The sequence below is a fragment of the Paracoccidioides brasiliensis genome, assembly GCF_000150735.1.
Source record: "Paracoccidioides brasiliensis Pb18 unplaced genomic scaffold supercont2.16, whole genome shotgun sequence".
Taxonomy (NCBI): domain Eukaryota; kingdom Fungi; phylum Ascomycota; class Eurotiomycetes; order Onygenales; family Ajellomycetaceae; genus Paracoccidioides; species Paracoccidioides brasiliensis.
The window spans coordinates 234,551-250,127 of record NW_011371373.1 but is presented as its reverse complement, the minus strand read 5'-3'; the positions used below and the strand labels follow the sequence as shown (position 1 = coordinate 250,127).

General features: G+C 46.4%; 5 protein-coding genes across 5 annotated transcripts; 2 read left to right on the top strand and 3 right to left on the bottom strand.

Moving 5' to 3' along the window:
• Positions 1 to 2,759: 2,759 nt before the first annotated feature.
• On the top strand, positions 2,760 to 4,745 carry PADG_08401 (ATP-dependent Clp protease, ATP-binding subunit ClpX; the record flags this gene model as incomplete). Its single annotated transcript, XM_010765315.1, has 2 exons — positions 2,760 to 3,237; positions 3,340 to 4,745. 2 exons carry the CDS (start codon positions 2,760 to 2,762, stop codon positions 4,743 to 4,745), a joined length of 1,884 nt encoding a protein of 627 aa, XP_010763617.1.
• Positions 4,746 to 5,740: 995 nt separating this feature from the next.
• PADG_08400 (uncharacterized protein) lies at positions 5,741 to 9,269 on the bottom strand (the record flags this gene model as incomplete). Its single annotated transcript, XM_010765314.1, has 5 exons — positions 5,741 to 5,995; positions 6,113 to 6,455; positions 6,529 to 6,851; positions 6,916 to 7,575; positions 7,638 to 9,269. 5 exons carry the CDS (start codon positions 9,267 to 9,269, stop codon positions 5,741 to 5,743), a joined length of 3,213 nt encoding a protein of 1,070 aa, XP_010763616.1.
• Positions 9,270 to 10,011: 742 nt separating this feature from the next.
• Positions 10,012 to 10,951, top strand: PADG_08399 (uncharacterized protein; the record flags this gene model as incomplete). The annotated part of the gene is made up of 5 exons (XM_010765342.1): positions 10,012 to 10,032; positions 10,097 to 10,109; positions 10,228 to 10,617; positions 10,684 to 10,764; positions 10,824 to 10,951. The coding sequence occupies 5 exons, from the start codon at positions 10,012 to 10,014 to the stop codon at positions 10,949 to 10,951; spliced, it is 633 nt and encodes a 210-aa protein (XP_010763644.1).
• A 1,452-nt stretch (positions 10,952 to 12,403) lies between these two features.
• PADG_08398 (uncharacterized protein) lies at positions 12,404 to 13,522 on the bottom strand (the record flags this gene model as incomplete). The annotated part of the gene is made up of 1 exon (XM_010765341.1): positions 12,404 to 13,522. The coding sequence occupies one exon, from the start codon at positions 13,520 to 13,522 to the stop codon at positions 12,404 to 12,406; it is 1,119 nt and encodes a 372-aa protein (XP_010763643.1).
• An 826-nt stretch (positions 13,523 to 14,348) lies between these two features.
• PADG_08397 (uncharacterized protein) lies at positions 14,349 to 14,552 on the bottom strand (the record flags this gene model as incomplete). The annotated part of the gene is made up of 1 exon (XM_010765313.1): positions 14,349 to 14,552. The coding sequence occupies one exon, from the start codon at positions 14,550 to 14,552 to the stop codon at positions 14,349 to 14,351; it is 204 nt and encodes a 67-aa protein (XP_010763615.1).
• Between the last annotated feature and the right edge of the window lie 1,025 nt (positions 14,553 to 15,577).

The following is a 15,577-nucleotide window of genomic DNA, read 5'->3' as shown; positions in this document are numbered from 1 at the left end:
GAAGAATCATGATATTATAATCTTGAATTTGTTTCAGCTGAAGATAAGAGAGGTCTGATTCTGATGTTGATCTGTGTCAAAAATGTTACGGCGCAGTCGCTGGTAATGGATTAAGGTTTGATCCGTTCTGACCTCAACCATATTCAGTTGCTTAGGTTGATCCGCTCCGAACCCAACCAAATTTGGTTGCTTAGGTTGATCCGCTCCGATCCTCAACCGCCTATATATATTTGGCTGCTCATCTCATTCCCACATTCTAATCCTCAGTTTAGTATTCTCGTCGCAGCTACCTAGTTAAATAGATGAATTGAGCTCTTGTCTTGTTATCATCATGCCTCTAGTTGAGCCATGACAGCTAGTTAGTTACCTTTTAAATGCATAAATGTATGTCCGCACTTCCAGCACCATCCTGTCCGCTTGTTTTAGCGTCCCACACCAGATGTTACCTTATGAAATGTATGAAACGGATCTTCTAGAATTAAGAGGACGATACGTTTTCAAATCAAGCCAGCGAAACCCCATTGGTCGGAACAGCAGTTGAAGACCGCAGCCTTAGTAAAACAAGAAGCAGTCAGCCCATTTCGTTTTCCTGGTTGATTTTGGGGACGTGAGTGCAAATAAATGTATTAATACCAGGGCTTCTATAAGTTAATATATAAGATATAACTGTGTTTTTTATTATTATTTATCTCATTGGAATCATCCATGCGAAGCCAACAACAATATAGCCAAGTCAACATCAATCTGTTTCAATGCCCCTTACCTGCAAGACGTTGATAGAGCAAAGCCCTTGAGTGGTTAACTGTTGGCTAAGTCCACTAATTAACTAACTAGCTAGTTAACTAGTTAACTAGTCATTATTATTATTATTACTTATTTAACGCCTGGAGGCACGTGATCAGCTGACTAAGAATAGTCTGCCGTCGCGGCCACAGCACCTCCCTAAGGGTATCAGGCGTGCCAGCGCAGCAGCTAGTCTGCTGCCTGATATGTCTAGTCGGCTGAAGCCCTCTTGAGAGTCTATGTACAGAGTAGCCCCCGTCCTGGAGGTTCTGAATGGCGTAGTAGCCGAAGATTACGGGACTGAGGAAGCCAAGGGCTTCTAGGGTGGTGTGTAGGGGTGATGAGAAATGTATATAAGGAGCATAGGAAAGAGAGAGGGGGAGGGAGAAGTCGGATGTTGAACAGGTTCTAGTAGCGGCGTTGGATGTCGATGAAGAAGCGGGTATTAGTGCACCAGGTAGAGAAGGTCGTAGCTCCTCTTACTGTGCTGAGAAGCCAGTCAATTGCTTCCTTTGGTCCTCGGCATGCTTCAGGGGTTTTAATTCGTTCAATGTTCCGGCCTTTCCAGCAAAAGAAGAAGTGCTCGGGGGTCTTATCTCGGCCGCAAGAGCAGGTGAGGAGTGCGTCGTCATGTGCCCATCTGTGATGATAGGCTGCAAAGTCACCGTGGCCTGTTCTAGCTGCCAGCAGGTGGCCTAGGTTCCTTCGGGGGAGAGTGAGCTCAGGGGAGGGTCCTTTTGGCATTGGGATATTGAGGTCCTTGTATCGTGATGTGCTATTGGAGCTCCAGTATTGTTGCAGTGAGGCATTGAAGCGTTCTTTAGCATAGGATTTGGCCCGCGCCAGGGTCAGAGTGCGGCGAGTGCATTCCATTGTGCAGGCTGACTTGGCCGCAGCATCTGCGGCATCATTGCCTGGAATCCCAGCGTGGCCGGGGCACCATCGAACATAGACCCGTCTCGGGCCGGCTGGACCTGGGCCCTGTTTTGTCCAGGACCTGCGGAGTTCGTTGAACTTAGCAAAGGCGAGAAAAGATGTTCGTGTGGGCGTGTCTGTGTGGAGTCTTATTGCAGCCTCTTCATTGTCTAGAGCCACTATAATGTGCCGTGCGAACATAGAGAAGGGGTTCCGTAGCGCTGCCTCGAGACCGGCAACTGCTGCAAGCACTTCGGCATCAAAGACCTCGGCGGTGCGGCCCAGAGGCAGCTTACCAAGCTCCAGAGATTGATTTGTTCCTCGGTATAGACAGTAGCCTCCGCCTGAAACTCCTTGGCTGTCTTTGGAGCCATCAGTATATGTGATGAGATTGAGGGGGGATACAGCTTTCTGAAGCCAGTTTTGGAAAGCTGCTGGTCCTGCAGCTTGTCCCACAGCCCCAATTTCTAGTGCCTTTTGCTCTCTATTTGGTATGCCAGGATTGTCCCAAGGAGGCAAGGACCCTGAGCCGGGTGTGATGGCCGTCGTTTTAATGTTTCGTCTAATCCATTTAAAACGTGAGGTGTACCATCTTCGGCGTAGGGGATGTGACGGGTCGGCTGCAGCTACGCGAACGGCTAGTCGGTCATGTATTCTTTCTAGCCAGGCTTTGGCTGGGCCCCAGCTTGATTCGCGTAGGAGAACAGGGGTAGGCGTTGTGGCAAAGACAGGTAGAATGGCTCGAGCAGCGTTGTTGAAGGCTACCTGAATAGTTAACTAGTCAGTTAGTGGACTTAGACAACTAATATACGCATGTATCACGTGCAGTGGGGCGAGCAGTCATGTCGTGATCGTGGGGCTAACCACGTGACACTGACGTAAACTACGCACGTGCCTCGCCGCTTTCGCGGCGGAAGTGGTGACCTGCAGAACAACGACATCCGCCATGCATTGACTGATATCAATCAGCTTTCCCTTGCGGTGTCGTGAAGACCTGCTTCAAGACGGTACCTTTGCTTTGATTCCTCATTTTCTGCTCTTAGGATAGCTGGTAAACAGCAATGAGGCGACTCTCCATGAGCTTTCTCCGCCCTTTCAGATCCCCGCTTAGACCCCTCGACTGGACAACTACAGCGGCGGCAACATCTTCCGCCCGCCAACGGGTTCGCATATCGTATCTAGCACTCTATTCAATTCATCGTCACTTTTCAACTTCTTCCTCATGCTCCTTCCCATCCCAGTTCCACCGCTCAGATTTTACCAACCAGCCATATACAGGCAGCTATGAGCCAGGTCTCCCCACCTCCGGCCCATTGGGCTCCGCACCCTCCTTTGGTGCCTCTCGATTGACCCCGAAAATGCTTAAACAACACCTGGATCAATTCGTAGTTGGGCAGGATCGGGCGAAGAAAGTTCTGAGTGTCGCTGTCTACAATCACTATCAGCGAGTGCAGGAGCTACAACGGAGGGAGGAAGAGGAAGAGGAGTTGATGGCCCAGCAAGCACGTCGTGAGTCGGTGGAGAGCCATCCTGTAGAGAGTATGGCTCCACTTTTTGTTTTTTTATTTTGGCCTCAAGTTGCAAATGATATACACAACTTTTGGACTTGCTCCAACGATTCTGATTTCTGATTCTTTCTAGCTGAATTCCCAGGTCAGCAACGGACCATTCATACACATGCAGCCAATGATGACATATCACGACCAGAACCACTCCCCGTCGACACTTCTCCATTGACCCTGGAAAAGTCCAATATCCTGCTCCTTGGACCGTCAGGCGTAGGCAAGACCCTGATGGCCAAAACCTTAGCTCGCGTACTCTCTGTGCCATTTAGCATGTCTGATTGCACTCCGCTCACGCAGGCTGGTTACATTGGAGAGGATGCAGATGTATGCGTACATAGGTTACTGGCTGCCGCTAATTACGACGTAGCCCAAGCGGAAAGAGGCATAATTTGCCTTGACGAGGTCGATAAAATCGCCACAGCAAAAGTCAGCCATGGAAAGGATGTGAGCGGGGAAGGCGTCCAGCAAGCTTTGCTGAAAATAATTGAAGGCACAACCGTTCAGATCCAAGCCAAGCCAGAACGAAACGCTCCCCGTTCTGGTGGATCGTTGAACTCCAACCCGGGTGGCAGTAGTAGCTTTGGAGGGTCGTCATTCTCTTCACCAGCCCCACCAGGGTCATCTGGAAAGGCTGAAGTCTACAATGTGCGGACAGACAACATCCTTTTTATCTTCTCAGGTGCCTTTGTAGGCCTGAACAAAGTGATCATGGATAGGATATCTCGTGGCTCCATTGGATTTGGCCAGCCAGTACGGGCATTAACAAGTTCGTTTAGCTCGCACAATCCATCGCATGGAGCTTCTAGCCCACCTATCCCGATTCTTCCGGGCTCTGCGGAGGAAGCCCTATATAAGAAGCATCTCCCATTTTTCACTCCAGCGCCAATGCCTTCAACATCCGGTTCCGCGGACGAAGAACCAACTTATTTCAACCCCCTAGATCTTCTGACGCCCCCTGATCTCCAAACGTATGGATTCATTCCCGAACTCGTGGGTCGTATCCCCATCACAACCGCGCTTTCCCAACTCACCCACCGCCTTCTCCTCCGCATTTTAACGGAGCCACGCAACTCCCTATTGGCCCAGTACACAACTCTTTTCTCCCTCTCAGGCATTGAACTCCGCTTCACCACACCAGCCCTACACAAAATAGCCAGCAATGCAATGTCCATGGCCACCGGGGCCCGCGGGCTGCGAACAGAAATGGAAATGATTCTGGGCGACGCGATGTTCGAAGCACCAGGATCTAGCGTTAAATTTGTCCTCGTCACCGAAGCCGTTGCTTCCCGAAAGGCGAAGGCAGTGTATCTTGCTCGAGGCCAGGGTGGGAAGTTCCATGCCATGATCGCAGCGGAGGAGGGCGAGTGGGAGGATAAGATGAGAAAGCAGAAGGAGGGTCAGGAGGGTAATGATCGAGATATTAGCTTTGAACAATGGAGATCTCGATCGAGGACGGATGCAGCTGTCGGGGGGGGTTCGTGATGTATCAACGTAACTAAATATATTTGGTATGGAAGTGCTGCGGATAGCAACTTCCATTTCTTTCCGTTATAGGGCTTTTTGGGTCATGAAATCATAGACCTTGCTCACGAGGCTCTGCTTACGGCTGGGTGATGATGCTTGATGTTATCCCTTGAAATTGAACTCCATTCACGATACTACTGCTTTTCGAATGTTCATCGATTCTTACACCCTCCATGCACAGCACATGCCGCAACTCTCATACTTTCCGCGTCTTACGGATTTATCCTTTCCTCACGGGTTTACTAAGTGTCTCCTCTTCTCCCCGTTCTCACTCTCCAGTTTGTGGAGCTAGGATACCGAGGTCTTTTCCGTTTGCTACTGCTTTAATATCTGTTTCCTGTCTTGTTTCGTTTTGGACCGGAGCAATGCTTTTGACGATGATATGAATTTCTTTGAGTTTCTTTTCTTTTGATATCTTCAGCCACCCCTTTCATTGTTACATCCGTAGGCATCTATCTAGGTGATGGTGGAGCGGAGGTGATTGATTAGGTGATTGTCACGTAGCTCATGAACTTAGTAATGACTTAAATGGAAAGGGCATGTTTAGAATCTTTCTGTTAATTTTCTTGAGTTATAATAATCTAACACTATGCTTCAAATCATCCGCATCATTCGACATGCCGTGCAGGGTAGATGTAATTGGATTGTAGAAAATTATCAGCAAACAGTCCATATGTGGATACATGAACATACATACAGGATGGTATCATATTTTTACCAGCAAATTGAAGCCCAGAGGAGCACAAGTCGAGATATCAATACAAAAAAAAGATATCTCCCTCCTCCCACGAAAATCCCAACTCAACGCCATAGCAAAAGGGATGAATGAATGACTTCACAAAAATCCCAAAAGCAAAAACAGAACATCAAATTCCCGCATCGTCCACAACCCAAAAGTCATCCAATCCACCTTCCCCCTTTCCCTTTCCTTCCTCGCCACTCTATCGCCTTCTTCATGGCGGAGGTACCACAGGAGACTTATGTCGTCGCGGATCTCGATGCGGTGATGCCGGCGACTGTAATACCGTCCGTTGTGACTGAGTCGAGTATTTTCTACTAGCTGCATCGCGGTCCCCACCCTGTCCCGAGCCAAACGTGGAATGGTGCTCAGAACGTGAGTCCGAGGACGATTTCCTGGTTTTGCTACAGCTGGGCATGTGGGAAGACATAAAAGATTTGCTGAATTCTTGATATTCCATGATCTCGAGCTAATGATGGGGAAGTTTTTCAGTGGTTAGTTACGGCCATTCATTCATGTTAGTGAAAACGTAGTTTCAACCGGGGGAATGCAAGGAGGTAGTTTGATAGGATTTATATCTACATACGTGAGTCCATGCTCGCCATCGCGGCTGAGGCTTATGTGTGGTAAGCACTATAAATCGTCGAAACTTTTCCGCATGGATCAGCGCATGGCCGGCAAAATATTCGACGAGATGATCTGTATCTCTCTCCGCTTGGGCTAATCCCCTGGGAATACCCGGGTGGTCATCTTCCCGGCGCGAACCGTAATCCGGGATCTCGCGCGTGGATATGAAAGGATGATGTTGTCCCTCGTCATCTGTTAGACCATCTAGCGAGTCCGGAGAGCCCTCACGCCGGTAGGTGTTATAATGTCCTTCAGGGTATTTTGGAATGAGGCTATTTATCCTATAGTATATCTGCCATATTCTAGAAAGCGCACAGCAAGATCGTTAGCTAGCCGCCAATGCATCAAGGAGCTGAATATATTAAAAGGACTCACCTGTCGTCTGGCCAACTTTTGCAAAGATCAAGCAACCAAACCTGCACTTTGGGTCTAAGAAACATCTTCCATGTCCCTGGGAACTTTTTCTCGATAAAGTGTCCGAACCATCGCAGAATATCCAAGAAGATTTTTGGGTGCTTCAGTATGAAATCTTCAGTTATAAGAATGATTCCCCCATGTGGAAAGAGTCTTTCAAGGTGACTGCTACCGTGAGGGTTTCTGATAGGCTCTGTAAGAGAGATGTTGAACACATTAATAGGATTTCGCAGAAGTTTGGAAAACTCAGACATGCTATCATAATGTATGAATTTTTTATGGAACTGTAATACACAATTATCAGTTAACCAGAAAGGAGTATCACTTATAAAGCTAGTGATGTCTCACCAGAACAGTGCCGGTTGTTGCAGTCTTGACAAACTTCTCCCAGTCTCCCTCGATTCGGTTAGAAAACACAACCATATCGTGTTGCTTTAGAAAGTGTAAGAGAAGCTGAAACTCATCTTCAACCTCATCCGGAAAGTGTAGGTAGAAGGAGCGGGCAGTACGCTTCTTGTGAGACGTATTCACTATGCTGAGCTCATCATAGGTGATGCCAAAGCGTTCTCGAAATATTGACTTAATATCGGTGGGGCCTTTTAGGACCGACAAAGGTATTGAAGGTGGAATTAGAATATCTCTTGTACCCATCTCCTTTGTCGGATCAGAGTCCATGATCATAGGGCTGTCCTCATAACCGGTATTACGTTCGTTGACGTCAGAGGTCGCTTTCAGAGCATGGGTACGTTGGATACTATTCATTGGGGCCAGGGAGCTTCTCACTGCAATTCGGAGCTTTGCAGATGGATGGTTAGACGTTTGGTTGAGGAAACTCCACTCCGGCGAATCCAATGCAAATGCAACCATAGCTGAAGAAATATTTTCATCAGGGTGATACCATAAAGCGGCCAATCTATTGTCTCTCAAATAGTTGGCCATTTCATCAACAGCAGGGGAAGTATCGTCGAAGCCAAGTACCCAACCACTGCAGAACATAAGGTTTTGTCTCTGTGAATAAATATGTCAGTATCAAGTAATCGACAGGTGGCCTTGCCAAAACAAAGGCTTACCCTGTCACACAGTTGTCTGTATTCATCGATGTTACAAACGTCTTTAAAGTGTATGTCAATCTTCTGTTTTGATTTTAGAAGCACCAGCTGCCATATTGTCGTTTTAGTCAAACCGCCTATCCTGACATCGCCTATCTCCTTACACTCTGGTCCGAACCGGAGACGGACAAGTGCTTCTGTTGAATGGAAGAAGCGGCCGTTAGCTCTTATACCCTTCTTTGCGGCCTTAATACTTGGTTTTATGGACTCTTGATTTGGAGAGAATGCATGAGAGTCAATGTTCGCAGCAGATGTGTAACTATCGGGGAGACTGTCGCGAGACAATCTTGGAGATGGTTGATCAGAGGCAGGGTATGTTGAATGGGGTAGATTCATAGCTTTCCCCTCAACCAAACCATCCACTGTGGTTGCGCTATTTTGTAATCTATGACAATCGTTAGAGTCTTGGTGAGAGATATCTTGATCGACGAACAAGCTGCCCATATTGCGATACTTGCCGGTTTGGAATGGAGAGTCTGGAGCGGGGCCTTTGGGCTTTTGCGATGGCGTCCATTCACCTGGCGTTCCTAAATCCAGTTGCCTGATATTTGGGGTTAAATCCCGGTGCATGACCTTCTCGTATCTGTTTTTAATTGGCAAGTTGTGAAACAGTTTTAGCTTTGACGACTCTTTCATTTTAGCAGGAATGAAAGCAATTTCACTTAGTGGTCTGGTGGAAATAGAAAGCCTTGGAAGCTGGGAGTTTATGTTTCTAGCATCGCTCTTGGCGGGTACTTCAGATTTATCTTGAGCGGGAGGTGGCAAGGGGTAATGCGGAGGGTCAGTGGATTCTGACGTCTGCAATTTCAAAATCTCTCGTGTCTTGCTCTGGGAAGAAGCTTTTTGAAGGGTATTTGAGGGTTTAGGCTTTTTTACTGCCGGCGATTCCAGAGAAGAGTGATTTGCTGCTGCAGGCCTAGTCGCGGGGCGCACATCACTATTACTCTTCTTGCTTGGTGCTTTAGTAGATGGCGGCGGTAAAGATTCTGAGGTTTGATCCTTTGCACATGGTTTAGCTGGGGAATTCCTGGACCGGGATGGAGGCACTGCTTCGCTGCCTGTGTGTTTTGTATTGCTGGATACGCGATTTCTCTTCTTCCGCAAGGCTTTCCAGCCATCATCCTCGTCCTCCTCATCTACATCAACATTATCGCCAACGATGAAGCCATCAAGGTCGGATCCACTGTGATCGCTATCTGGGCCCGAACTGACTGTTGAGGGCGACACCGGAATACCTAGACGAATGCGTTTCGCTCGACGTCTCCGGTGTCTGTCAATCTTTGCTTCTTCAATTTCTTTGATTCTCCGCGCCAGTGCATCAACATCGAAAGACTCATGTTCCCCGCAACATATTTTCTGTCTCCATTCTGTCAAAGTTCTAGGATCGCAGAAGGAGTCCTCGGGCTCCCATGTTGCTCTCTCCAGTGGATAGTCAGCCCACTTTACCAAGTAAGCTTTTCCAGTAGAAAAGTCTTTCTGGGCAAGAATAGTTTCCACTTCATATTCATCCTGGGGCTCGCTAGCACCCGTAGATATGAGAGATATGTCATCATCATCATCATCATCATCGCATGTAACCCCGTTTGAATTCATGGCTAATTTTCTGTTAGAGCCGTGCCGAAGCGTATAAGGCACATAAGACAGTTCACAAAGCTATGAAATGATTGGTGCTGGGTCCTGACGTGGAGAATGAGCCGGTTTGTGACAAATGAAACTTGAATTTGGGGAAGTTGGTATTGGGCTCCCTCACCAACAACCTCATCACCAGTGACTGTATCTCTATCTATCCATCCATCTATCGCATGTCCCCGACTTCGTTGTTTGATAGAAGATTAATGCGGCTCTTTGGGTAAACCTTTTTGTTGGTGAATCTGCACGTGATATATAGACTACCCAACGTTTCTTGGCATTGACGGCTGAGTAATCTACAATGGCCATTCCCATTGGCTGGGCATCGGGAAGAAATTGTACATTGCTCTCAATACCAAAGGAGTAACTACAGAAGTGGCTCGTTTGGTAGGTATCAGCCACTTAAATCTGCCACTTCACGCAGCCTTTTTTCACTTGTTATCCTCTGTCCCATTCTCGAAACTTACAACTTACACACACAGTTCATCCATATCGGACATCTAGTTGCCTTGACACTCTTGTCTTTCGCAGTCCATCTCACCTCTTGATACCTACGACAATTGACTCGGACGCCCTTTTCCATTTTCATCAACCTAAACCTCTGCTTTCTTGTTTACGTATACCTAGTGTATATTGACCACGCAAACACTCTTCCGTCCACCCTTCCCTCTGAGATTCCAGCTCTTCCCCTTCCTCATCCTCCCTCATGGCTAACGATGAATATGATGTAAGTATCCTTTGTCATTGTATAAATATATTGAAGAGCATCTAACGTGTTTGGCAATCCCTAGTTCCTTTTCAAAGGTATCTCCCCGGCCAAGTTCTGCGAAGGCTCGACCGCTCCCTCAACCATCCACACCTCCCAAATCATTCTACCTATGAAATAGTCCATATAATTAATAAAGCGTCTATCTGTAAATAGTGGTGCTTATTGGTGATTCTGGAGTTGGGAAGTCGAATCTTCTAAGCCGATTTACTCGCAATGAGTTTAACCTCGATTCAAAGTCTACCATCGGTGTTGAGTTCGCAACCCGCTCTATCCAGGTAGATGGCAAGACAATCAAGGCCCAAATCTGGGATACTGCAGGCCAGGAACGGTACAGGGCTATTACATCAGCATATTATCGTGGCGCAGTGGGTGCCCTTCTTGTCTACGATACCACCAAAAAGCAAACGTTTGCGAATTGTGAGCGGTGGTTGAAGGAACTACGTGAACATGCCGACAAGAACATTGTCATCATGCTCGTCGGAAATAAAATTGATGAAAAACATATGCGGGATGTAAAGACTTCGGATGCGGTAGAGTTTGCCGGTATGATATCCCCCATGAGTTGAGATTATCTTTTATTGTAGGCGTAACCCGCTAATCATTATATAGACGAGATGAAACTCTCCTTCATCGAGACTTCTGCTCTCGACGCCACCAATGTTGAGCTTGCTTTCCAAAACATTCTCACAGGTATACTATCATCTTTTATTATCAACTCTCTTGTTGCGCCTTGTGCTAATAGCATCTAGAAATTTATCGCATTGTTTCCAGCAAAGCTCTTGAAAATGGTAGCTCATCGCAGAATCCTCTGGGTGATCGCAAGGTAATAGAGATATCGAAGACACAAGATGCAGATGCAAAGCAAAAATGTTGTTAAGCATGCAGTCGCCCGAGATATATGTGGTGCCCAAGCTATTGCTTTGGTACTCTCTACTGGATAAGAAGTACACCCTGTCAGTCTTGTTGGGGTTGAATGATTGATCTCTTATATTCTTTGGTTCTCTTCAATGTATGGTCACCAGACTTCACTTTGTTATGCTTTTTGTCTGCCTGCCCGTTGCTGGATCGATTGACTGAAACCATCAGTTCCGTTAATTTACGTGTCATGTCATCTGTGAGTTGCCATTGGGTGGCATACCTGCGCAGATTTCTTTCCTGTTTTCTGTTCCCTCTTCCAATCGATGGCCTTGGACAGGATAATGCGAAGAACGTAATACGCTTGACATGAAAACAACGAACATGGAAAGGTTTAGAAAGCTGGGGAGAGGGTGTTTGAAAACTGAATGTCCAGGGCTATGCGATCTGGGACTGCGGGACACCTTTATTGTTTTCTACCACTTCTCAAATTTCTCTATCTCCTGTTTTGTTTTGAACCTTTTTCCACCACCCCCATTTTTGCCCTTATATTTTATTTCTTACACCCACTTTCTTTACAGATTCTTTGCCCCCTTTGCATCACCGGTAATTATTTCTTGCAAATAAACTAAGCTTCTATTTCTTTTGTGCCTTGTTGGTTGCCCACTCCTTTCCAATTCTTATTCCATGCTTCTATACTTCTGTTATTACTTCCCCCATGTGCTTCCTCCTTTAGGTCTTGCTGCACAGGACCCATGCTCCATGCCATGGTTAACTCTTTCTGCTCCATTGGTGCAACTCATACTATATCTCCGTAGATGAGATGGTCGCCAACATGTAGCATAGCTGGGTATGTCGAGGTATCTAATAAAAATCCAATATAACTTGCAATGATCTATTTACGTGAGTATATTCTATGATCTAAAAATATTCCTTGAATTCGACATATACTCCATATTTGTTCTCCCTCTTTGTTCTGAAAGCCCAACCTACCACCTCCCAAGTCCAAAGTCATGACCACAAACGAGACTCATTTTAACTGGGCCACTGTTTGTTCCTCACCATGTGGCCTCAATACACAAGGGTAAGGTACATATGTTCTTCAGGTTGATGATGGTTCTCTTATATGTAACAACTCCATGATAAGTTAAACCAAAAACAGCCAAATTCTTTTTTTAGTTACCATGAAAGTTTGTTTAGTATTTGGGTTACAAAACTGACCACCACTTTTCTAGTGAATTACTGGCACCGGGAAGGCAAAGCACCGCTAGTGTCGGCATTACATTAAATTTATCATGTTTCTAATGGAATTACAACTGAAGTGGGTAAGTTTGGCACGCATTTGTTCCAAATGGTGTAAGACCAAAACCGCATCTTAAAGACAAGTTCTAAACAGGTAAAGGTAAGCGTAATCCGAAAGTTTCAGACCAAAAGGAAAATCTACATAGGAAATGAAATGATGACAAGATGACGGTCATGTCTTCGCCTTGGCGATACCCGCTTCCCCGTCTACAATTGAAAAATGAAAGGCCATGTAGTCATCTCCACGCTCACTTATTACCCATTCTAGCGTCTGCCCGAAGGTCTCGCCATTGTTCTCAAACCAGTCACCTATCCATCGAACATAGCTTTCTACCTGCTCCTTGAAAGTGGCGTTTTCTCTTAACCATAATACCTGAGATGGGTCCAGTTTCATCATATCCTCTACAACATAGTAGTGGCTGATTTGGTCACCCCATCCCTCCGCTCCTGGCTCATGGTAGAGATCAGAACGGAATTTGGTGGCATATTTGTTCACTGTGGAGATGACGCCGATGGCTCGCCCATGGTTGCGGGGTGCAAGGCTGCGGAAAAGGCCATTGTCGATGGAAGAAGCAAACGCATGTTTAGATTGTGAGTCTACTATAGCGAACTGAGTGGAAGGCATCAGTAATGAGGGGGAGCTTAAGTGGATATTGGTAGAGGCTGGCATCCTTTCTGGGTATCTTTTACGGCACTTTCGCTGGATTGTGTCATTGCTAGGGCAGATCTGGTTCTGCATAACCTCGCGCATAACCAACCGAAAATCCTCAATTTCAGCTAATTCGCTTGTGGACCAATTTTGCAAGAGTTCGGCGCGCTCATGGACGATGGAGGGTAAAGTGCGACTAGTTCGCGGAAATAGCTGGCAGTGGAAAGCTCTCGAATACAGCCACAGACGGTACACAGCGCGGCGGAGTATAAAACGCTCTCGAAAATCCAAGACTCGACGGTTTTCGAAATCCACTTTCCACTTCTTAAGAGGATAGATCTCCTCCCATTTCTTGGCAACGCGGCCAACGTCCACGATCTGTTGGATCAAGGACATGGAAATCGGTGCCTCACGGCGTATATGAGCTGGTTGGCTGGCATTCTGAGTGACCAACTGTATTATGTCCTCCAGAGGTCCATATTCGGTCTCAGCTGCGTTGGCGAGAATGGCGAGCTTTTGCGAGGAAGAGAATACACCTTGGAGACGGCGGCAGGTGAGGGAAAGATTCAAGACATCGGCAAGAGAATTGCAGGAGTGAAATATGTGGAGAAGTAACTCCGTGGCAAGGGTATCAAGCGGCATTCTAGCGATTATATCTATCTGCAAAGGTGCTGTTAGTCATCATGAGTAAATCCTTGAGAAGTTTTAGGAGACAGGAGATGTTACTTTATCTACTTTTGTTTTTATTTTTTGTTCTACAACGTAGGAAGAAACCCAATCTCAAGTTTCCTACTGAATATCTGAGAATAAAAAGGATCGAAGACAGCCTTTGAGGGGGGAAATCGCATGGGCAAGTAAGTTGTAACTGTGCCTATGCGCCAGAGCAAACAGGGTTGGATTAACTGGACAGAACCCCGCCGTTGGGGCTAACATAGAAAAGGGTCACATCTTTGTGGGGTCTGGCAGGAGCCAGAATGGAATGAGCTTTGAGGAGCCTCAAAAGGCTACAATGGGTAGGGTTTGCCATGTTGATCTGGGATGAAAAAGAGGATCTCAGGAGGAAGATGAAAGGGTTGAGGGGGGTTGAGATAATTTTCTGAACCGCGATTACATAATCCTTGATTCCCCTGAACACCAATGGAACTTTCAACTCTTCGACATACACACGCGTAGCTATAACTACTTAGCTAGCTAGGTATTTGTATCGATCTGATGCACTCCGTATTCCTTCGATTCCCTCGTTAGTTTCTTATCATAGAGTCACTTTGTATGATTGTTTAACTAGCTCCTGCTAACTAATCATGACCAGTAGTTATGCATTCCCAGCTGTCTTAAGGAGTTTTCGCTTATCAACCTGTTCCCCTAATATTGCGCTTCTATGCCAGCTAAATGTAAGTTGTGTCATAAATATTGGAACTGTGAGCATTTAATCACAGTTAGAACTGATATTGCGTTGTTCAGTCAATTATCAACAAGCCTCTAGAAAGTGAGCATGCCATGAAATTTGGATATCGCCTGGCTGATGAGGCTGCATTTCCAAACTTGACGGCCTTGAAAAAGGAAGATTTTGTCGTTTCGACAACTGCGAGCCCCAAATCTCATTTCGTTGCGAAGTTTCGCTTTCCTTTGAGAAAGCTATGGAGAATGTCCAGTCCCAGTTCCTGGATGCCATGTTTCCCTGACTTATTTCTATTGAAAAAATTCAATATCATCATCGCGATTGAGTGCTGAATTCTCTGATGACTTGTCACCTGGAATTTCTAATGCAAGGAGTCCGACATTGATTATTGCTTTAATAGCATAGCCATTCTGTTGAAGCAATAGCAAGAAACTATCTAACTATAACCTCACAGAGAATACACTATTCGAAGGGGGATTGACCGAGTTAAATGAATCAACTCATAGCAGTTTCCAACCAACTCACTTCATTCTGTCCCATCTCTTCAGCAAATAATAATGTCATTCGACCAGTGCTTCTATCCTGGTTCTTCAATGCAAAACTCCTTTTCTCGATTAACAAACGCACCAACCCCTTGTGCTCATATGCTAGTAGTGTTCGACCATTTCCATTTTCAGATTTGCACGAATACCTCCGTTCTTGACCAACAGGTCTGCAACCGCCGTATGTCCCTCCTCTTCAGCGTGCGATAGTGGTGTTCGGCCACACAAATCCACTGCTTTCACTGAAGTACCCTTATCAATCAGTAACTTCACAACTTCAGTGGTGTTCTTCCGACCACATCTCTTGAGTCCACCTCAGCTCCATTCTCAGCAGTAGCTTCACAGCGGAAAGCACCCAGACATCGCAGCCCATGAAAATGGTGTCCGATTATTCCCATTCTCTGGGTCCACTGCAAGAACATTCTATTGAGAGCCTGACAATGCCCTCATGTCCGCCGTTCGCAGCGAATTGTAGCAACGGATAGCCTCTTTCGTTCACCCAATCCAATGGTACACCTCTTTCAACGAAGTGCCTCAGTATCCCTGATGCCCCCTCCGAGACAGCTGTCTAGAGCGAAAACCAGTTCTCCCCGTTGGACAGAGCACCCTTCTCTAGAAACAGCCGCACCACAGGCTCATGGCCTGATAGTCAGGCGATCCTAAGTGGTGTTGTAACCATTTTGCTATTTGAATCCACAACGGCTCCCTTCGCAATCAGAGAAAATTTGCTACTCCCACATGTCCGTTCCGTTCTGC